This window comes from Chroicocephalus ridibundus, chromosome 4 (assembly GCF_963924245.1).
Source record: "Chroicocephalus ridibundus chromosome 4, bChrRid1.1, whole genome shotgun sequence".
NCBI classification, from domain to species: domain Eukaryota; kingdom Metazoa; phylum Chordata; class Aves; order Charadriiformes; family Laridae; genus Chroicocephalus; species Chroicocephalus ridibundus.
Genome location: NC_086287.1, coordinates 8336290 through 8355535, shown reverse-complemented (window position 1 = coordinate 8355535; position 19246 = coordinate 8336290). Strand labels below are relative to the sequence as shown.

The 19246-nt window shown below is 39.7% G+C and overlaps 1 protein-coding gene and 1 long non-coding RNA gene across 4 annotated transcripts in view; one reads left to right on the top strand and one right to left on the bottom strand.

Moving 5' to 3' along the window:
- Positions 1–2093: 2093 nt before the first annotated feature.
- ARL14EP (ADP ribosylation factor like GTPase 14 effector protein) lies at positions 2094–9342 on the bottom strand. The gene is made up of 4 exons (XM_063333630.1): positions 9185–9342; positions 7296–7802; positions 6191–6321; positions 2094–4725 (listed from the first exon to the last, which is right to left on the bottom strand). The coding sequence occupies exons 2-4, from the start codon at positions 7716–7718 to the stop codon at positions 4497–4499; spliced, it is 783 nt and encodes a 260-aa protein (XP_063189700.1). The 5' UTR covers positions 7719–7802; positions 9185–9342; the 3' UTR covers positions 2094–4496.
- A 263-nt stretch (positions 9343–9605) lies between these two features.
- LOC134514677 (uncharacterized) overlaps positions 9606–19246 on the top strand; it is a 61972-nt gene continuing 52331 nt past the window's right edge. Inside the window, exons 1-5 of one of the 3 annotated variants that reach the window (XR_010070766.1) lie at positions 9606–9739; positions 12410–12491; positions 13767–13838; positions 14827–14994; positions 17629–17733. This is a non-coding gene — a long non-coding RNA (uncharacterized LOC134514677). Of the gene's footprint in view, positions 9972–11272; positions 12492–13766; positions 13839–14826; positions 14995–17628; positions 17734–19246 lie in introns of those variants that run through there. The other 2 variants (XR_010070765.1, XR_010070764.1) reach the window with 2 other exon arrangements.

Sequence of the window (19246 nt, the reverse complement as noted above, 5' to 3'; positions counted from 1 at the left end):
TTAGAAGATGTTAAACTTGACCATGTTCTAAACTTGATGTGAATTTTGCTGTGTGTGAGAAAGAAACCAAAACAGTACGTAACACTGTACTTAACAGATCACAGATCTGGAGCTTCTGTTCAAAAAAACCTCAAATCGATCTATGGGATGTGTGTTATTCATAAACCAGGTTCTTTTATTGTCATTGATTTTTGTCTTTTGAATCGGCCAGCGTAGAGGACAACATTCAGCATCTCCAGGACTTAATGCAGCAAATGGAACGACCTACTGGTGGTGCCTGGCTGGATGAGTGGTTTGATTCCCTGACGGGGTGAGTGGAACACCTGATTCAAAGCACTACTGTAGAGAGATGTTTGTTCCTCTGCATTGCATGCCTCTGTAAATGACCCTGCCCTACATCCCCCAAGCCCAAATGGACATCTCCAGCTTTGCCAGCCCCAGTGGCAGTGGTCTCAGCTCTCTTGAGGGGTGGAATGTGAGAAAATAATGGAGGATTGTAAACATGCTCAAGTGACTTGCAGCTGAGGTGTTGAAAAAATGCATATATCATACTAATTTTTGGCCTTGTGTGCTGGACAAGTAGAACATCTGTGTTTAGGTAACATAGGCCTGCGATAGACTTAGAGGTGCCCTGTTGAACGTGCGTGAGATTCCTGCCCTGGGAAAGATCCAAGCACAGTGGTAAACTACACCTGTGTGAATCCTCGATAAACATGTGGAAACAGCAGGTTCGCTGATCCTCTAGAATGAAGAGAATTCCGTGGCGCCTGTGTCCCCACTTGTGTGCCTCTGCCCGGGTGCTGCTTTGGAGATCCCCTGGTTGGCAAGGTAAGAAAAAGAAACTTATTCTTTGCGTTTCATCCATGTTTTTGTGGTTCTTCCTGCATCCTGTCTGCGCAGGCTCACACAGCAATTAATATCAAAAGGTGAGTTTTAACATGGTAATGGGGGTATATCTGCAGCTGGCTTCTCTTTAACGCATGCAGAGTTTAAAGTGGTTATTATACCTGGTTTAGGAACTTTGGCTTTTATGGAAAATAGCTGTTTCCTTTGGCTATATTAAAAGAACAGACCGTTTAACAGGCGTAGTTGTAGAGTAATTCTGAAAGATGGGGAACTGCATGTGCTCTTGGGAACAATATGCAATCGCTTTTAGATGATGATAAAATAGCTTGTATTATGCTGATAGCATAAGCTTGTGTGGTGTTTATAAAAACACACAGAAAAAAAATCAGACAAATTCATAGCTGTAAGCATTTTAAACCTAGTAAGATGGTAAAGTTTGACTTGCAACAATGTCTTTTAACAGAAAAATAGGTGAGGGAGACATGGAAGTGTATAAAAGCATACTATTGAACTTAACATGCCTAGGTTGTAGTGCATTATTAAGGAAATGCAGCTAAATGGAAATGCCCTAAATATGTAAGCAGGACATGTGAACAACCAACAAAGTCCCATTTTACTGGAAAACCCCCTGAGTCTCCTGTAGCTTCTATAGCAATCAGCAGTACCTGGTACTTGGTGCGGGTTTTTAGTCACACAGCAGTCCTATGCATTTTGTTAGGAAACAACTTGAGTGATTGATTTGGGAAAGTACTCAGGACTAGTGAATCTGTAAAATGAGAGACTGAATATACCAACTTTTCTGAGACTTAATGGAGAAATACGGTTCTAATAATGGGATGCTCTAAGCAATTTAAGCTACTGGTAGACTTCCCTTTCCCTTCAGTGAAATCATAGAACCATAGGGTTGGAAAGGACCTCTGGAGATCATCTAGTCCAACCCCCCTGCCAGAGCAGGGTCACCCAGAGCAGGGTCACCCAGAGCAGGCTCCACAAGAACGCGTCCAGGTGGGTTTTGAATGTCTCGAGTTGGAGGCTCCACCACGTCTCCATGGTGGAGTTACAGCATGAAATGCTGTAACAGTTACTGAATCCAAAGTCTAACTGTGGACTTAAGTGGTAAACTATATTCACCAAACAGTTGGAAGCCTGTTAAGTTTATTGACAATGGGTACTGCTGACTCTGGTGTAACTTAAAATAAAAAATACATAAAAATTACAAGATTGGACCAGCTTTTCCCCCTGTCGCTTTCATGGAGGTATCATCTATTTATTTTTTTCATGTAATTCAAAAGGTTGGTTAAGAGATGAAACAGTTACAAACATGGATCAAGCACACAAGATTTGCTGTGTCAGGACAAGCACGCTCTATAGTCAACAAAGTAAAACATATTAAAAGCCACTTGCAGGTAGGGGAGCCATGGGTATTATTTAGTTGTGGTGTTGCTATCTGGAAAAGTGTAAAGAGCGTGCTGCTTTCCCTAAATAAACTCACATGATGGTTCTTGTCATAAATGTGGCTGGAATGAAAGGCCAATGAGAGAGACCTCCATTGGCAGAACAGCCAGTGCTCTGACCAAAAAAAGAAAGCCTGTTTATTTTCATAGCAGATATAATAAGGATGTCGTTGATGCTCATACTTCACTAGGACCAGCAGATGTCAGTACAACTCAAAGTGTAACTTTGGATTTTAGCGATGCACGCTTGATGACGCTTACCAGAAAAGAAAACACTCTAAACAAATAGCAAGATTACAAAAATGTATCATAGAATCAAAGAATAGTTGGGACCCTTACAGGTCAGCTAGTGCAACCTCCCCTGCAATAAGCAGGGAGATCTGGTTGCTCAGAGCCCCGTACAACCTGACCTTGAATGTTTCCAAGGATGGGGCATCTACCACCTCTCTGGGCAACCTGTGCCAGTATTTCACCACCCTCATTGTGAAAAATTTCCTCCTTATATCTAGTGTAAATCTACCCTCTTTTAGCTTAAAACCTTTGCCCTGTGTCCTACTGCTACAGGCCCTGGTAAAACTTTATCCCCATCTTTCTTATAAGCCCCCTCTACGTACTGAAAAGCTGCAATAAGGTCTCCCTGGAGCCTTCTCTTCTCCAAGCTGAACAACCCCAACTCTCCCAGCCTGTCCTCATAGCAGAGGTGTTCCACCCCTCTGATCATTTTTGTGGCCCTCCTCTGGACCTGCTCCAACAGGTCCATGTCTTTCCTGTGTTGCGGGCTCCAGAGCTGGATGCAGTACTCCGGGTGGGAGTAGAGTAGAGGGGCAGAATTCTTTCCCTTGACCTGCTGGCCACACTTCTTCTGATGCAGCCCAGGATACAGTTGGCCTTCTGGGCTGCAAATACATGCTGCTGGCTCATGTCCAGCTTTTCATCCACCAGTACCCCCAAGCCCCTCTCAGCAGGGCTGCTCTCCATCTCTTCATCCCCCAGCCTGTATTGATACTGGGGGTTGCCCTGACCCAGGTGCAGGAGCGTGCACTTGGCCTTATTGAACCCCCTGAGGTTCACATGGGTCCACCTACTTTACCAAGTGGGTCTTCAGCAATCAACAGTTAACAGTATTCTTTAATAAATGTGACCCAATAGACATGCAGATCTTCCAAGTCTATCACAGAAATAAGAAATTTATCCAAAACGCAACAAAAATACCAAGGGTTAACATTTAATGTTACCAAGATTTCAATTATAAAATCTCTTCCATAAATCCTGTTATATTGTAAAATTTTAATGTTGTGAGGATAGGATAATGCATCAACCAAACATAATTTCAATTCAACTGTGGTTTTTTTTGTAGCACTGTAGATATCTTTAGTTTGGGAACAGACATTCATTTCAGCTGCATGTAAACCTTTACCTTAAGAACAAATAAATAGTAAAAAAGGGGAAAGGGCTGTTGAAGTACCAGTCCAATCCAATTACAGACTGATAACAAATACAGCAGAACTATTTCAATTGTGTTATATAGAAACCAACAAAACAGTACCGTATTTAAGTACTTTAACATATTTTTTCAATGCCTTGACAGTTTAATAACACTTTAACAGTGAGGCCTGAATTCATAAGAATAACATGATCTGAAATTCCAATAACTTGGGTGGGATCTCAACTCCTAAATGCCTCTGAATCCATTTAAGTGAACAGGATTGAATTTATCAGATGTAGCTGGGATAATCTACAGAAGATACAGCATTGACTAGTAACACTGGAGAGAGCATTATTAATACTGCATGTAAATTCACCGAGAACTTTTAGAGCGTTTCACATAAAACAAATTCAAAACCATGAGATCCTGAAAGAGAGAAGGAAAAATGAGGGATACATCGAGATGGTACACTCTACAAAACAGTATATGAAACAATGGTGAATGGCTCAGGATTTGTCACATGAAAATGTAGTACCTTAAATACAGTGTAAGACTGTTCAATGAAAACTTTCTTAGATGACTAACAATACAAGGCAGACTGAAGTATGAAAAAACAGTAGTATGATTATTTCCATGAATGTAAAAGTGACCACATGAATCATGTGGATCTTGATAAATTCAATGGTTTTTATTAAACCACTGAATGATGAACGTGCTGAGTTTAATCAAAGCATGGAATACCTACTTAGGATAAACAATGTGCATATACACTAACCAACATGTTTATTTTTAATTACTTCTCCTCCCTCTATCTCAATTTGCTCATATAGCCACTTGCGGTCACAGCGACATTCTGCTCCACACTTGTTGGAGCCACACTTGGGGCAAGCATAGAAACATCCCAGGCAATCTTCATCAAGACAATCACAGAGGTCCATCCCGCTGTAAAGCAGCAGTCCCTGGCTATCGTAGACTTTACTCTTGGCTGGTATAACTTGCCTGTACAATGAAAAACAACAGTTACTTCCGTATTAAAAATCCACCTGTTTTGATGCCAAGCTGACAATGGTTGTGGACAGAAGTTTGCTTTCTTCAGGTGTTCATTTTAAGACACTGTTAATTTTAAAGATGTATATATCTTACTGTATTTGACAACATTTCTCAGTCCTAGTTGTATCTCCACTACAGTGCTTTTGAAATAATTTCAAGAATGGGAATGTTTTATTTCTTCAATAGCATGGTTATTCAGGCACTTATGAATATTCTTTGTTATAGGATGTAAAGTTCAGATTACCTTTCAGATAATGTGAAACGCTCCCTTAATTTACTCTTCTTTTCTAATGTCTAGCTGTAATTCAAAGGCGGTCATACAGAATCATTTAGGGTGTGCACATCCCAATTTAAAATTTTTTTATGCTTTTATCATTACTCATCTCTGTTAACAGTTCTGTTAAACTGCAGAATTGCAGAAAAACTCTGTTTGGAAGGGACCCTTGGAAGTCACCTTGCCTGACCTTCTGTTCAAAGCCAGGTCAACTGAAATTAGGTTGCTTAGGGCTGCATCTAGTTGAGTTCTGAATACCTCTGCTGTCAGAGATGCCACGTCACTTTTGATCCAGCGTTTTACTACACACATCATAGAAAAAGTTTTCCTAACATCTCAACAAAATTTCCCTGGTTGCAACCTGTGCCCAAACTGAGTAGAAGAAACAAATGGAGGGGGAAAAGGATGTGTAGTTTGTGAGCAGCACACTAGTGTCTGTTTCTGTCTTGTAAGGTTAAACTTAGGTGGAGAGCAGGGGAAAGGCATTAATGTGATCTTTCTCGCATGTTTTAACAAATATTGTATGACTAGTTAAAGCTGGGATTTCTATCACTCTCCTATTAGGACAAGACTGAATTGGTACAAACTTTTAGTAGAAAATGACAGGCAAAATTCTACTGCATATACCTTTCCTCTGCAGAAAGAGTGACTTTACGATCAGTCACATTAGAAGGCTGTAATTTGTTATCCAGTATTGTCCAACTTGGACACTAACTTCCTGTTTTAAAAGGAAGGCAAGGTCCTAACTTGCACACTTTTGTTTAAAAAGTGGAAATACTGAGTTTATGGAAAGATGACAACTCCAATATTTTAAGTGTAGTCTACTTGATCTTAATATATTCAAATTTAGCCTAATATTGTAACTTTAGTTTATGCATAAATTAATACCTTCATCTACGATCTGTGTAGCATTATCGTGCCTTACCAAATACTTTTTTGTATTCTAATTGCCTGAAATATGGATTACATGCTAACACTTTATCTTCTGTTTTATCTCAGTAATGAGAGTACCAAAAAAGCAATCCATAAACACACAAACATCCATATAAAAAGTGCTAGTGTTACAAGGACACTGACCAGGAAAGACACTTTATTTTGAAGTGAAAGTTAAAGATAATGTAAATACAGGGAACGGCTCACCTGTCTGAATTAAATGATGCATTTTTTGTTTGCAGCCTTCTCTTTTCCCTCTTACTGGTCTCAGGAGTGAATTCAGTCTGTCGTCCTGGATTAGCAAACTGTAGAGACTTTAAAGCCTTAGCTGTACGCCCCTGAACAAAGACAGGAAAATCACATTTAATTACAAATACAAACCTAAATTCATAGAAAATGTCCAGTCAAACCAGGATATTGTAATAACTTAGGTAAACTGTTGACCTCAACTCTAAGCACTGGATTTCTCAGGAGCAACAACTCAAGTCTTAAAACTTTTATACTGGAGAATTGTACCAGTCTCAAAACCAAACTATACAAGCTTTACAGTAGTAGTTTTAATCAATGCTTTCCAATTCTGTCCCCTACCAGTCTCCTAATCATACTGACATGTAATTGAAAAGTACAGTGGAGCAAAAGTCTCTGGGCTGAAAGCGACAACAGTGTCTAGAATGCAATTCTGCTTTGCTACATCTTGAACAATGCATCCAACATGGTACAAGCTGTATTCCAAACTCAGTGCTTACAGCATTACCCTCCCACACCAGTTTATTACTGTCTGAACAAGCACCATGGCCTTCACAGCTCAGACAGCCACAACAAGAGTACACTTAGTTCACGTCAATGCAGATTCACTTGGTAATGAACTGATAGAGAAAGTGGATTTTTTTTTTTTCTTTTTTTCCAAACAGAAGAGACTAAACCAGAAGTTTCTCAACATCCTTAGGACCAACCTTTGCTGTGTTCAGTTTTAAGCACACAAGCTTGTTTTTGGCAAGGCTTAAGTAATAGCTTAAAATACCAGCAGCAGTCTGGTATTTACATAAACTTTTGAGTTTTAAGTCACCCTAACAGACAGGGTCATTTGAATTTAAAAGGCCACAATATTAAATTAGGGAAGAGGATTTTTTTAAGGTCCTCCAAATAAAGGTTTAAATACAGTAAACTTCCACACATCTAAAAGACTACTCTTTCATATTTCTATCAAAAAACTTAATTTCTATATGTAGGACTTGCATGAAGCCCAGTTCCAATAGCTTGCAGAACCTGGTGGCGGGGGAGGGAGGAAGGAAAACCTGATCCATATACATACATCTGAATCAAGTTTTCTTCTTTGGCGATCTTCAGATTCAACATCCACACTTCCATTTATTATCTGCATACATTTGGGACAAAGCTTCCAACCAGGTACAAACTGTCTTCCAAATTTGGCACTTAGAAAAGTTGCATCATCTAAGTCAATTGGTCGTAAGTTTTTCTTTGATAGTTTTCTGTGTATATTAAAGGGATCACAACATGATTTTTGTAAGTCTTCAAATCTTTCAATGTAAATTTTTGCGTGGTGGAAGCAGATTGTATTGCTCTCTGAAAGGGTTATTCCAGTCCTAAGCTGAAGTAACAGTAGATCAGACGAAGACAGATCTTGCTTAGTCTTGAAGCCAGTATGACGTGTATAAAAGATCCTGTGGCATTCGTTGGTAGCTTGAAGCTGAACTCCAACTGAACAAGGATCCATTTTACTTTATCAGAACAACTTATTTCACTTATTTTGTCTCAAATGAATTCTTTGAAGTCTTCAGTAGTTTCTATGAAGATGACCCTAGAGAAAGCATTAAAATCCATCAGATTTGTGCTGCAAACCTTTTATCTACCAGCTAGACAGACTAGGTTTAAGTAATTTTAAAAACATGTAAAGAAATTATAGCCTTCTAGTCTAGATAAGACTAAAAATGCACTAAATTTAATTCTGGAATTACCATCTTAGTGAACCAGCTATACTCAGAACGAATCTTTTTTTCGTTAGGTGCACAAAGTTTGTCTTTCAAACCAAGGTAACTGGAACTGTGTACGGTCTAAGCTCACTACAGCTGAGTTAACATTTTAACAACTTAGCTAATTTCAAAGAGGTCTATTATGGGCTACGCACCAAGCTTGCTTCAAGTGCAAACGTGTATTTTTGACTGATTCCTGCTGTGGAAGGTGGGGGTTATGTGTGTGGATGAGGAAACACGCTAGGTCAATAGAATAGTAATGATCTGAATTTTCAAAATTTGCAGACGTATTAGAAATCAGAACTCTTGCAAGATGTTATAATTAAAAAAATAACTTGTTTTCTATAAAACAGAAAGTAATTATTACAATGCTATCCTTGGCAGGCATCTGTTTTGACAGTGGACTATACTACCTGAAATACCCCTATGTTAAACAGACGGAAAGTGCACATCAAGTCTTTCGCCACACTTTGTTCAAGTAACAGTGTGCTGGTGATATAAGTTCTGTATCTCATCCACTTGATTTGTGAGAATTCTTGGTAGAAGCTTCAGAGGAATTTCTTCCCTTGGGGGAAGACACAGCTTTTTGCCTTTGATTTCTCTTTGGTGGAAACAGGAAAAAGCTTTGAAAACCAAGTACTTGAATGAAGGTTTGTATTGACACCTGTGAAATCATCAATTAGTGTTTACCACACTAAACACAATAAACTAAAGCAGAAGACAGCGATGAAAAAGACAGGCATGTGCAGAAATAAGCCTGCTGTAATAGCACCGATTCAGCAAGAGGCTTCTAGCTCCTTGCTGCAGGAGGAAACAAAGGACAGAGGAAAATGCAGTTCTGACAGGAAAAGGAAGGGAAAGATCAGTCCTGAAATTGCCGATGTGACCCCCTGTCCGAACACGCTGCGCTGGATGCACAGCACTGCACCACAGCCCCTCATCCAAACGGTGAGGGAGCCTAGGCCAGGGCCGCGAGTTGAGAACCGCGCGTCAGCCCAGCGGACAGCCCGGCTGCTCCTCTGCCTTTGCGGGGGACACGAACCCTGCGAGAGGCAGCCGGCTGGGCGGAAAGCAGGGCGGGAGGCGAGCAGCGGGCCTGCCCGCGGCCCAGGCTGAGCTGGCCACCACCGGGAAGGGCCCTCCGCGGCCTAGGCGCGGCCCGTCGCCTCGCACCGCCCATCCCGCCGCGGGCAGGTGGCTGCCCCGGTACCTTGCTGCGGACTTTCTTCCGCCGGGACGCCGGCACCGAACTCCTGCGTTCGCCCAGCAGCAGCGGGAGCAGCCATTAACCGCCCCTCCCTCTGCCTGCCCTCCGCCTCACCATAGAGCAGCGGAACCGCCGAGCGGGTCAGAGCGGCACTTCCGGCTGGAGGCGGGGGGGAGCGGCGGCAGGGGCCGCTACGGAGCCAAACGGCGGGAGGATGAGGAGGGTCACGTGGCCAAGCACGGGCTCGCGCGCGGCCGTTCAGTGCGCGACGTGACGCGCCGCCGGGCGGGGTTCGCGCTGCGCACGCGCTGCCCGCTCGCTGCGGGGCGGTGTGAGGCGGAGGCGGGGCGGTGTGAGGCGGAGGCGGGGCCGGGGTCGGGGCCGTGAGGGGAGGAGAAGGAGAAGGAGAAGGAGAGGGGAAGAGGGGGAGGTGCCGGCGTCCGCCGCCACCGGGAGAGAAAATCCGGGGGGGAAAATCCGGCGGGGACACAGGGGTTTGTGGGGCTGTTCAGCTCGTCAGGTGTAAATGTCCTACAGAAAAACAGCGGTGAAACGGAGGTCCGCGCCCCCAGGGCTCTCCATCCCTCCCCGGCGGCTGCAGTGGGGCGGTGGGGGCCGCAGAGGGCGCAGCATGGCGGCTGTCGTTGGGTGCTTAATGAGGGAGCCTAGCTAATTAAAATGGGGAAAGCTTTCAGTGTTACTAGATTAGGGCAATATCAGGGAGTAAGTAATTATTTTGTTTTTTCCTCCAGGATCGTCGCGACACTACTCCCCCTTCTCACGCCCCGAAGTCAGTGCTACTGAAGCTGTTATTTATTTGAAATAAAACAGAAATCTTGAATATCTGTTGCTTTGTTTAGGCAGGAAAAACAAAATCCCCAACAATTTCTCCGTCATTAGACTGTCCCTCAAAAGTCCTTTATGTGTGTTATGTAGTTGGGGTTTCTTGTTTGTCTGTTTTTTAATTGTATAATGTTTTCAGGATAATGGATCTTTTCAGGGAGGAGGTATGAAATTGTGACTATTATTTGTTTGCTCTAAAGCTAGGTAGTGACACCACACCCTGCTTGGGAGTTTTTGGGACAATAATGATAAAAAACAACATAGATGTACTAATAAGTACCTTAAATTTATAATACTGATGCTTTGTTAGTGATAGCTAAAAGTAAGCCTTAAATTACCATTTAATGCCTATACAAAGTAGTTGTTGGTTATCTCTTTCAAGTTTTAGTGCTTGCAAGAAAGAAGTGCTGGACGAGAATATTTTTCTTCTATTTCAGTCAGCTTGCTCTCTTTCCAGATTAGGTGTAACCCAGAATTTTTTAGAGGAAGTGACTGTTCTTTCCAAACCTCTTCAAAGGCAGGATAGCCTTTTGAAAACGTTGCCCTTCTCATAAATAAGATGTGACGTGCAGACTTGTTAGGCGCTGGGCTGCTCTACCTGTGTTGCTCCTGTCCTGCACAATAACTGCATATTGCTGAGTTATGACACGATGGGGCAGAAAAGATCTTTGAGATCATCTGATGTATGTTTCTGCCCACTCAGAGCTATTGCCAATAGTACATCAGCGTATCACAGCCCAAATAACATCAGTAGCAAATTAAGGCAACCCAGTTAGTCACGCTAGAGGCTTAAGTCTCCCTCCCCAGTCATTTATAACTAAATAATTACTATCTGGCTTTCCAGCAGGTTTTCAGTGGGTGGTAATAGTGAGAAAGTTGAATTATAGTCAGAGCAAATACAAAAAGGCATGGCATGAATTTAAAAAAATAATTTTAATGAGCCATAGAAAGTAATATATAGTAACAGAATAGCGAGTAATACTGTCCCCGTTACTTGGGGCTTGACACAGCTGGTGGGTAGTATAACAGGTGACAGTTCTAAACAAATAAACAATTTTGGGACTGGGCTAGGGTAGTAATTAGTGTAATAGAAGCCAGTCTTGATTCACCATAGATACTTGGGTGTAGGTCTAGGTGATTGAAGTTGTGATTCAAACAGCTTTGGGGCCTCATTTCATTGGAATCATTCTTAAGCTGAAGCTATGTCAGAATCTTGGATTTGGCAAATACTAGCCAAGCCTTAAAGAAACTAAATTTGCCTTAGAGGGCAAAACAACTGGCTTAAAATATGTAGGCAACTTAAGCTAAAAAAGTTTTAAATACACAACTTTCTTGAGGCCTAGTAGTAGTTTTTTATGGCTCTGCTATGTTTTGCTTTTAGAAAAAAAAATCTGAGCATAATGAAATACTGAACACTAGGCACAACTGTAAGAAGCAGCATGTGAGATCCAAAGCAGCAAAGTGGGGGATTTTCTCTTGCAGTCTGTTATTCACAGTAGCCTTTGTCAGTACTGGTAAAGAGATCAGTGAAAGGATATTTCCAGGTAGAAATACAATTTTGAAATGGCTTGTATCCCTTTAAAATGCAAGACTGTAAATCAGGACGTCTTTTTATATAGCTTTTTGCACCAGTGTTGAAGAATTGGTGGAATAGTTGTCTGAAAATAATTAAAAGCCTGTGGAGGTGAGAAATAATTTTAGACTTGCTTCAGGAGATACCCAGGAATCTAAAGGAGAGGAATATAAAGCTTTAATTGTAATGTGACAGTAACAGCGTGTAGGCTGTGCCATTTTCCATTTCTCCATCTGACCATTAAAAAAAGCCGTTACAAATTCCACATATATTACTTAAGTCATATATTGGCTCAGTGATGACAGAGAGACTGCGAAGTGCTATCATTCAAGGAGGCTTCAATGAGGCTTCCTCTGCTGACTTGTACTGCTTAGGATGAAATGTGTGGAATTAATGAAGGTGAATAATTCATGAGAGGAGATATTTGACATACAGGTTGTGACATCGATTTGTGTTAAATAAATATAGGAGGAGCAGTGAGGTGTGTGTATTCACTTTTTCAGTGTTAGTGTCAATTTGTGAGGCGGATTGTATAGGACTAGATAAGAGATTTTGGGTTATTCAGTTGTTAACTTGTAACATGTCTGCCATCCATGGATTTAGACTGATTTTGGTTGATCACAATAGCTTTTATCTATGTAAACAGAATTGTTCCTTAATGAGGGAGAAGTTGGGGTTTAGAGTAAAAGGATTCTGGATATGGAAGATGGAAGGTAACAGGATGATGAGCTAGACTAGATGTGGTAAAAATATTCTCATGTATTTTTGGTAATGCTGGGCTGGAATTTAAATTTGTTTCTCTGCCAGTGCAGGTTGACTGCATGTGCCGTTTTCATTCATGAGTGCATCTGAAAACTGTCAGAGCTTGTGCTGCAAAGGAATATGTATGTCAAGGTAATTTTTAATGAATTTCATGTTAAAGAGTAGTAGATGTCATACTCTCTAAATCCAGTTTTGGTCTACTTGCTAAGATTCAGTGATTAGTGTGTGCCTTAATTCACTTACATGTAAGATTGAATAAAGTAGTATTGACAGATATAATCACATAAAAATTGCTACGTCTTTCTGTCGCCCTGATTTTTCCAGAATTTGAAGCAGTAGCAGATTTGTTACTGACCTGCAAAACACAGGGATAGACTCAGAAGAAAGATGATATTAGTACCGTATTCAGTACAGTACAAATTCCAGGTAGCTCAGCTCAATTTCAAAGATAATCAAGCACAAGTTTTTACAGGAGAGGACTACCTGAGAAAACACAGAAAGTAAATCTTTTGGTAGTTTCTCCTTTGGAAGCACTACCTCACTACCTGGGGTTTAAGTTTTTCATAACTTTACCTTGCACATGAACAGCATTGTTTTAAAAGCCTACAGCTCATCCATTTAACTACCTAATATCCAGGCAGACTGGCCTAGAAACCAGCAAAATGCTGGTATAGGTCAGAGATTTGATTTAATTGCTTCTGTAAGCTAAGCAAATTTGAGGATGCTGTTAAATTGTTTTTTTTTATTAAAGTGAAACAGATTAAGATACTACATTAGTACAGAACCTTTGTATCTCATGAAGTGTCTCTTTTAAACAAGCGTTGAATGAAAACAAAATTTGCTTATTATTATATATGGCATATTTGATAAGAAAAAAGCATTTAATTTAGTTTATTTATTTTTGTTACAACCAGAGATCCTGTTTCTTTCTTTCTCAGTTTTTAGGCAAGCATCTAAATGTGTGTAGCTCCTAGCAAATGTGCGGGAACACTAAGTAGGTATAGATGATGTCTGCTTTGAGTTTTTCTGTGAGTTTCTTATGAAGTATTGTCATGTGCTTTTTTAAAAACATAAAGTCAGAGACAGAGTGATTGTTGCAGGAAAAGAGAAAGAAAAAAGCTGACAGCTTTGGGAGGGAGCATTTAGTCAGAAATAGAAAAAAGAAAACCTTTACTATTAAGGAATACCCCAGTAAATTCAGTGTGAAGGGGCAAAATCCCGTGTGAGGTGCAGTTCACATCCTTTGAAGGTGCATAAGGAGTAGGAAGACCCAAGGGGGCTGTATCAGTTGAAAGGATTACTGGGCTCTTGATAATAAAAAATAAAGATATGATGGGAGAAAGCAGGTGACAAATTTGGAGTAAATCCTAAATTGTGTTTGGAAGCTGCCACTCTTACACCTTGTAGATACCCTTATGCTGTTGGGATCCCCAGCTCAGGAGGCTTCTTTCTCTTGTGACTGAACTTTACACTCTGGGAGTAAGTATTAACCTGTCTAAATATTGCATGTGGAACAAAAACACTAGTTTATGGAAGGGCGAAAGAAGAGGACCTTTTAGAATTTATTATATCGCTGTTGAATTTATGTTGTCTAACTGAAGATTAATATTTAATGACACGAAATTTTAAATCTTAATGAAGATTTTTTTTTTCTTTTGTGTTCCCATTTGTTAAGTTGCCTTGTCTTTACCCTGTAAAAGAAACTACAGTTTCATTTGAATGACACCTAAATAAATACCTTTTGTTACAAATAAGGGTAAATGTCCTTCATGCCTTTGCCCACACAAACTCAAATACGAGCAGAAAGACTAAACCCTAAACAGAGTTGTAAATAAGTAGCCCACACGATTTTTCATTTGTAAAAAATGTGATGTCAAGTGCTGCATTTTATCAGTCATGAGCTAATGACGTGTCACCAACAGAACTGTTTCTTTCATACCAAATCTTAAAGTTGTCAAAAAGTCTGTATATCACCATAAAGAAATCTTAAACAGTATCTGAGGATACTTTGTAACATGATAATAACTTTTATTTTGTAAGATATGGATATAAAAGCATGCATACACTGTCTTAAATCACTTTCTGGCCTGGTTGTGGTTTGGTTTTATTTTAATTTGGCAATATTATAAAAATTATGAATTGTTTTCAAAATTTGCATTTAAATTTTGACCCACAGATGATGTATATTTGGATTCATATCATGCTGCATTTTTTGATTAATATATTTCTATTCTGTCAGGCTGGAAAAAACCCTGAAATCCCCTCAACGCTTTGATTCTCACCGTGTCACAATGAGAATCTTCTGCTTTCCTGGCATCTGGCTTTGGGATGTCTCTTTGGGAATCTTTTGCCCTTTCCAGGCTGATTTCTTGGTAGTCTTTATAAATTTATTGCCCAGAATGTTCTGTCTGCCTCCTCAGTGAGATCTTTCTTTTTTTTTTTTTTTTTTTTTTTTTGTGTTGAGCAGGATTTTGGCTGCTACTTCCAATCTGCTCCTCTTGTTTCAGCAACTTCACAGATGATGTAGCATCACCCTGTTGCTATACTGTGTTCTTTGCTTCGGGGCTGAAGAGAACGTGCTTAGAAACATGGATATCTGCTGTCCTTTGGAATTGGTGCAGCATCTCTCTGCCAGGTTTGTATCTCATTAGAAAGCCCCAGTAGATAGCATTTTGTTCTAACATTTGTGTCTCAAATGGTGCTGATTTTCAGAAGTTTTCCTTACCCATCTGTAAAGTTATTGAATTTATTTCTGATTCAAAAAGCAGAGACATTAGTTTTTGCTGTTATTAAAAGCAATCTCATTCAGCCACTTCCTAGCCTCTTAGAGAGCAACAAATATTTGCACAGACCTAAGACCAGTTAATGCTTACTCACTGGTAACAGGTCAGGGTGTTCAAGGAATTTAGGATTTGTCCTTTGCTAAGAAAAATGTCCTCTCCATGCTTGGTTTGGTGGAAAATGGGGTTTGTTAATCTGACAGTTGGCGAATCAAAGAGGGAAAAATACTGTTTTCACATTGGTGTATGCTCAAGCGTTTGTCTATTTATCTGTTACTTCTTCCCGATGCACTCTTACATCCAAGGAAGCAAACAGCACAGATAATGAATACATGCCTGTGAATGGGCATTATGTCAGAATGTAAGTGTGCATTTATGGGTCATACATCATTTTAGGAAGCCTTGCATGATTGTTTCCAATTAAACACTAGGCCTTGATTCATGGTTATTCTGCATTTCTTTTGTCTGCCACAGAGAGCAAGCTCTAAGGCTGTCTTAATTGAACACTAAAGTGGAGGAGAAGAAACGGACAGATCAGTTTTCAGGTCTAGGAGTATTGGTTGTATAGCTGCCATCAGCTATTGACGAGGACTGTAGTTTAAAGTCCTAGTTTTGGAAAGCCTATTCAGCGCAAATGGCTAGTGATTATTAGCCATATCCTGGAAACTCTTGTGCATGATTGTGTATATGTATAAGAAAATTTCCTGTGATATTTTTATTCAAGGAAAAGATTTACTCTGTTGACATGGTTATAGTGACATAAAAGTATTTCTGATACTATGGGTAGTTGACACATAATATATTTTAAAAGGGTGTTTTCAAGGGCAAATCATGTCTATCTTAACACTCATCAGTTTGTTACCTTATTGAGAAGGCCCTAAACAATATCACTTAGAGAAGTTGAATGATGCGCTGAAATCCTGAAGCAGTTCAGTAGCAAAGCAAGAATAGCATCGAGCAAGTCTCAGTGTAGACTTATGTCCCCGAAGGCACCTGTGCAAGGTTTTATTGGTGCAGTTGTACTGGTGTTATTCATAGGGGACACATACTTTAGTACAGCCTGTTGCTCTAGTGAGGCCCTGCTGCAAGAGTACCTTTACTTACTAAGCTTGCTGTTCCTAACGCATCCATTCTACCACACTTCCTCGGTTACGCTCATGGAACAGCGAGTGCTGAAATGCTTGTGACAAGGAATGTCAGAAACTGACTCTTATGTTTGACTATATTAAGTGTGTTGCAGAATATAAAGTCTTGGTATTAAAATGGTCAGTGCAGCTAGGTGTATACGTACACCAAAAAGAAACATATCTGTGAGCTTAGATTTTCTTTCCAGGCCTCTTCTGTTACAGGAGTTAGACTCTACCCACAATTCTGTAACTGTATTCTACAGTTCTACAGCATTCTGCTCCATGACTTACTGTTCATCATCAACTGTAGCTATGGGAATTGCCATGGTTCCTTGAAATCCTTATAGAAATGAGACAGTTATCCCATTAAATCTTAACTGAAATCAAGTTTATTTATATACTTTCTATTGTTACATTAGAGAATGATTTTACTTTTTTTTTTTACTTTGAGACATGTTACATTGCCCAGTAGTTTTATAGCATGGGAGACAGTTACATTGTGCAGTAGTTCTATAGCCTTGTGACAAATCAGTGACCTAAAAACACGCTGTGTGTTCCCTTATTTCCTGCATTGTTATGTATTTGGAGAGAAAATGGTGCATTTGTCTGCAACTGATAGGTTTTTTAGTAGGTACCATCAAATACTGCAAATAATCGGAGTCTAAACATAGCGGTTTTTAACTTCCAAAAACCAATGAAAAACCATTACGTATTGTATTAGACTGTATTATTTTAAAATGTTCAAGGAATCAGATTTTGGATGTTTTATCCTCTGCCTTTGTCATTTTGAAATGGAAAACAGGAAAGCCTCTGATAAATTATGGGAGATAATCCAAGTGTCGTCCACCCCGCCTCAAAACACACCGTATAACATGTTCCAACGTAAGATCACTTTGTTGATGTACTTTAGTGTCAAAACCAAACCAATACTATTACTTATTATGCTGGAACAAACCAATTTACAAGTCAGTCAATCTACAGTGCATCAAGAGTGTTGTACAGTAGTTTATAAGTTACAGCAGCAGTTTTCTTTATAGCTTTTATTGACTCCAAGTAACATACTAAAAAGAGGACATCTCAGGTAATGAATATGAGTTAATACCAGCAGCTTTACTGACAAAAGAAAGCTATTACCAAACTGAAAAGATGTAACTATCCTAAAGACGACCTAGGAAAAGTTTCTTAGTTTTGACAGTAATTATAAGCTTGTATTTTTCACATGAGAAATTTTCCTCTTATGCCTTTATTGAAAGCTATAGACCAAGAAAGATGGTGACACCATGGAACATGCAGTTAAAATTTCTTTATGGAGGGAGGAGGGAATGACATTGTATACTTCATTGAGACTTCTTGTTTCTCTAGGTTTTTTAGTGTCATTCCAGTGCCAACATTGTAGCTGAGGGGAAGAGGAAGGTCCTGGTCATTAGGGCCTCTCAGTGAGTCACCACATGCTGTCAAAGCACTGAGGTAAGGTCCTATGTGTGTATCTAACCCCTGGTTCCCTGGATCAGCTGGAGTTGCTTTAGGCCCAGGGTGCAGGCTCAGTAGTGAGTTGCTTTGAGATTCCAGGGTTCCAGAGTCTGTTTTTTTCACTATGTCTGAACAACTTCTAAAATATCCTCAAATGGCTTGTTAAGGCAGCTCATACCATGAGCCGAGTTTACTTATTCATGTCTTGATATTCTTCTTTTTTCATTACCAACTTCCAGTGCTCTTTTTCAGTTTTTTCCCCTGGATAAGTTGCATACTAGTTTCACAATAATGACCTGCTGTCATTTTAGCTGTAAAGGTTTTCTCCTGTCTGTCTTGGAGGCAGTCACAGCATGTAAGTCTGACGGTTGATTTCTGATAAAATTCTGCTTTTCCCCAATAATATTTCTGATATAAGCATTCCTTGTTTTCTAAGAAATCTTTGTCACTATCATATCTCAGAGGTTTTGTTTCTTGTGTCATAATGTGAATTTACTATGCCCTATAAACACAATTACTGTGGAAAAAAAATATTCACCATTTAAGTAAATTTATATTTGCAGAGTCCACAGTTTTTCCTGAACTTTAATAGTTAGTAAATTGTTTAGAACATTCTGTGATTCTGTGGATTTTCTTCAGTTTCTTACTTTGGAACAGCTTTGTGCCATTCTCAGACAATTGAATTGCTTTGCTCCTTCTTGTTTATTCATGCTTTGATTGTTAGTACCAATTTTTTATTGTCAGTATACTGTGTTAATGTTTTACTTCTGTAGGATCGTCAGTGTTTCTGTGCGACTGAGGATAGAATATGCTCTTATCTCTTCTCCTAGTCGTCAGCAAGATATTTAATTTATTTTTTTTGGTGGTAGGGACTTCTTTTAAATTCACTGAGATGTTTTGTAATTACTGAGACATCCAACCTCCTCCAAATCTGGTTATGTTTGGAAGTGTACGTGCTTTTGCATAGTTGATAAAAACATGCTTAGTGGTGACTGAAATCCTAAGGAAACGATGATTTCATGATGTCATGGGTTTAATTCTGCTTCTGAAATCTGCTTCGTGCAGCCCTGAAGTATAAAGAACGGTTCTGATATCAGGAGTAATACCATTGCATCAAGACTCCAGTTTCTCATTTTTTAGCGTGAACAAAATTCTCTTTATCTGCTTGTCTAGCTGGTATCTACTCAGCTATACATCATTGGAGGTTTCCCATTGTAACACAATTGCTAGTTGCTTTGAACAAATCTCCTGGTACTTTCCCGGTTTTTATTTTCAAAGGAGCAGGTGCCTTTTTCTCTTATGCAGTTAATATCTGATTCTTAAGTTCTCATGTATGGCATTTTGAATAGTTCTGATGAGGCAAATCTTTTGCTAATCTTTTATTTGTTTTACTGTTTGGGCAGAACTGCCATGTTGTTAGAGTGCCACTGTAGAATCAGATCTTTGTTGAACATTCACTCTCAAATTATACTTCAGAATTTTTTTTTATGGGTATTGGTTCAGGGTGTTT

Coding starts and splice junctions, on each gene's coding strand:
- ARL14EP (XM_063333630.1), bottom strand. CDS start 7,718: ATGGATCCTTGTTCAGTTGGAGTTCAGCTTCAAGCTACCAACGAATGC. Junction 6,322..7,295: donor GAAGAAAACTTGATTCAGAT/GTATGTATATGG, acceptor GTCTTTGTTCAG/GGGCGTACAGCTAAGGCTTT. Junction 4,726..6,190: donor GCATCATTTAATTCAGACAG/GTGAGCCGTTCC, acceptor TTCATTGTACAG/GCAAGTTATACCAGCCAAGA.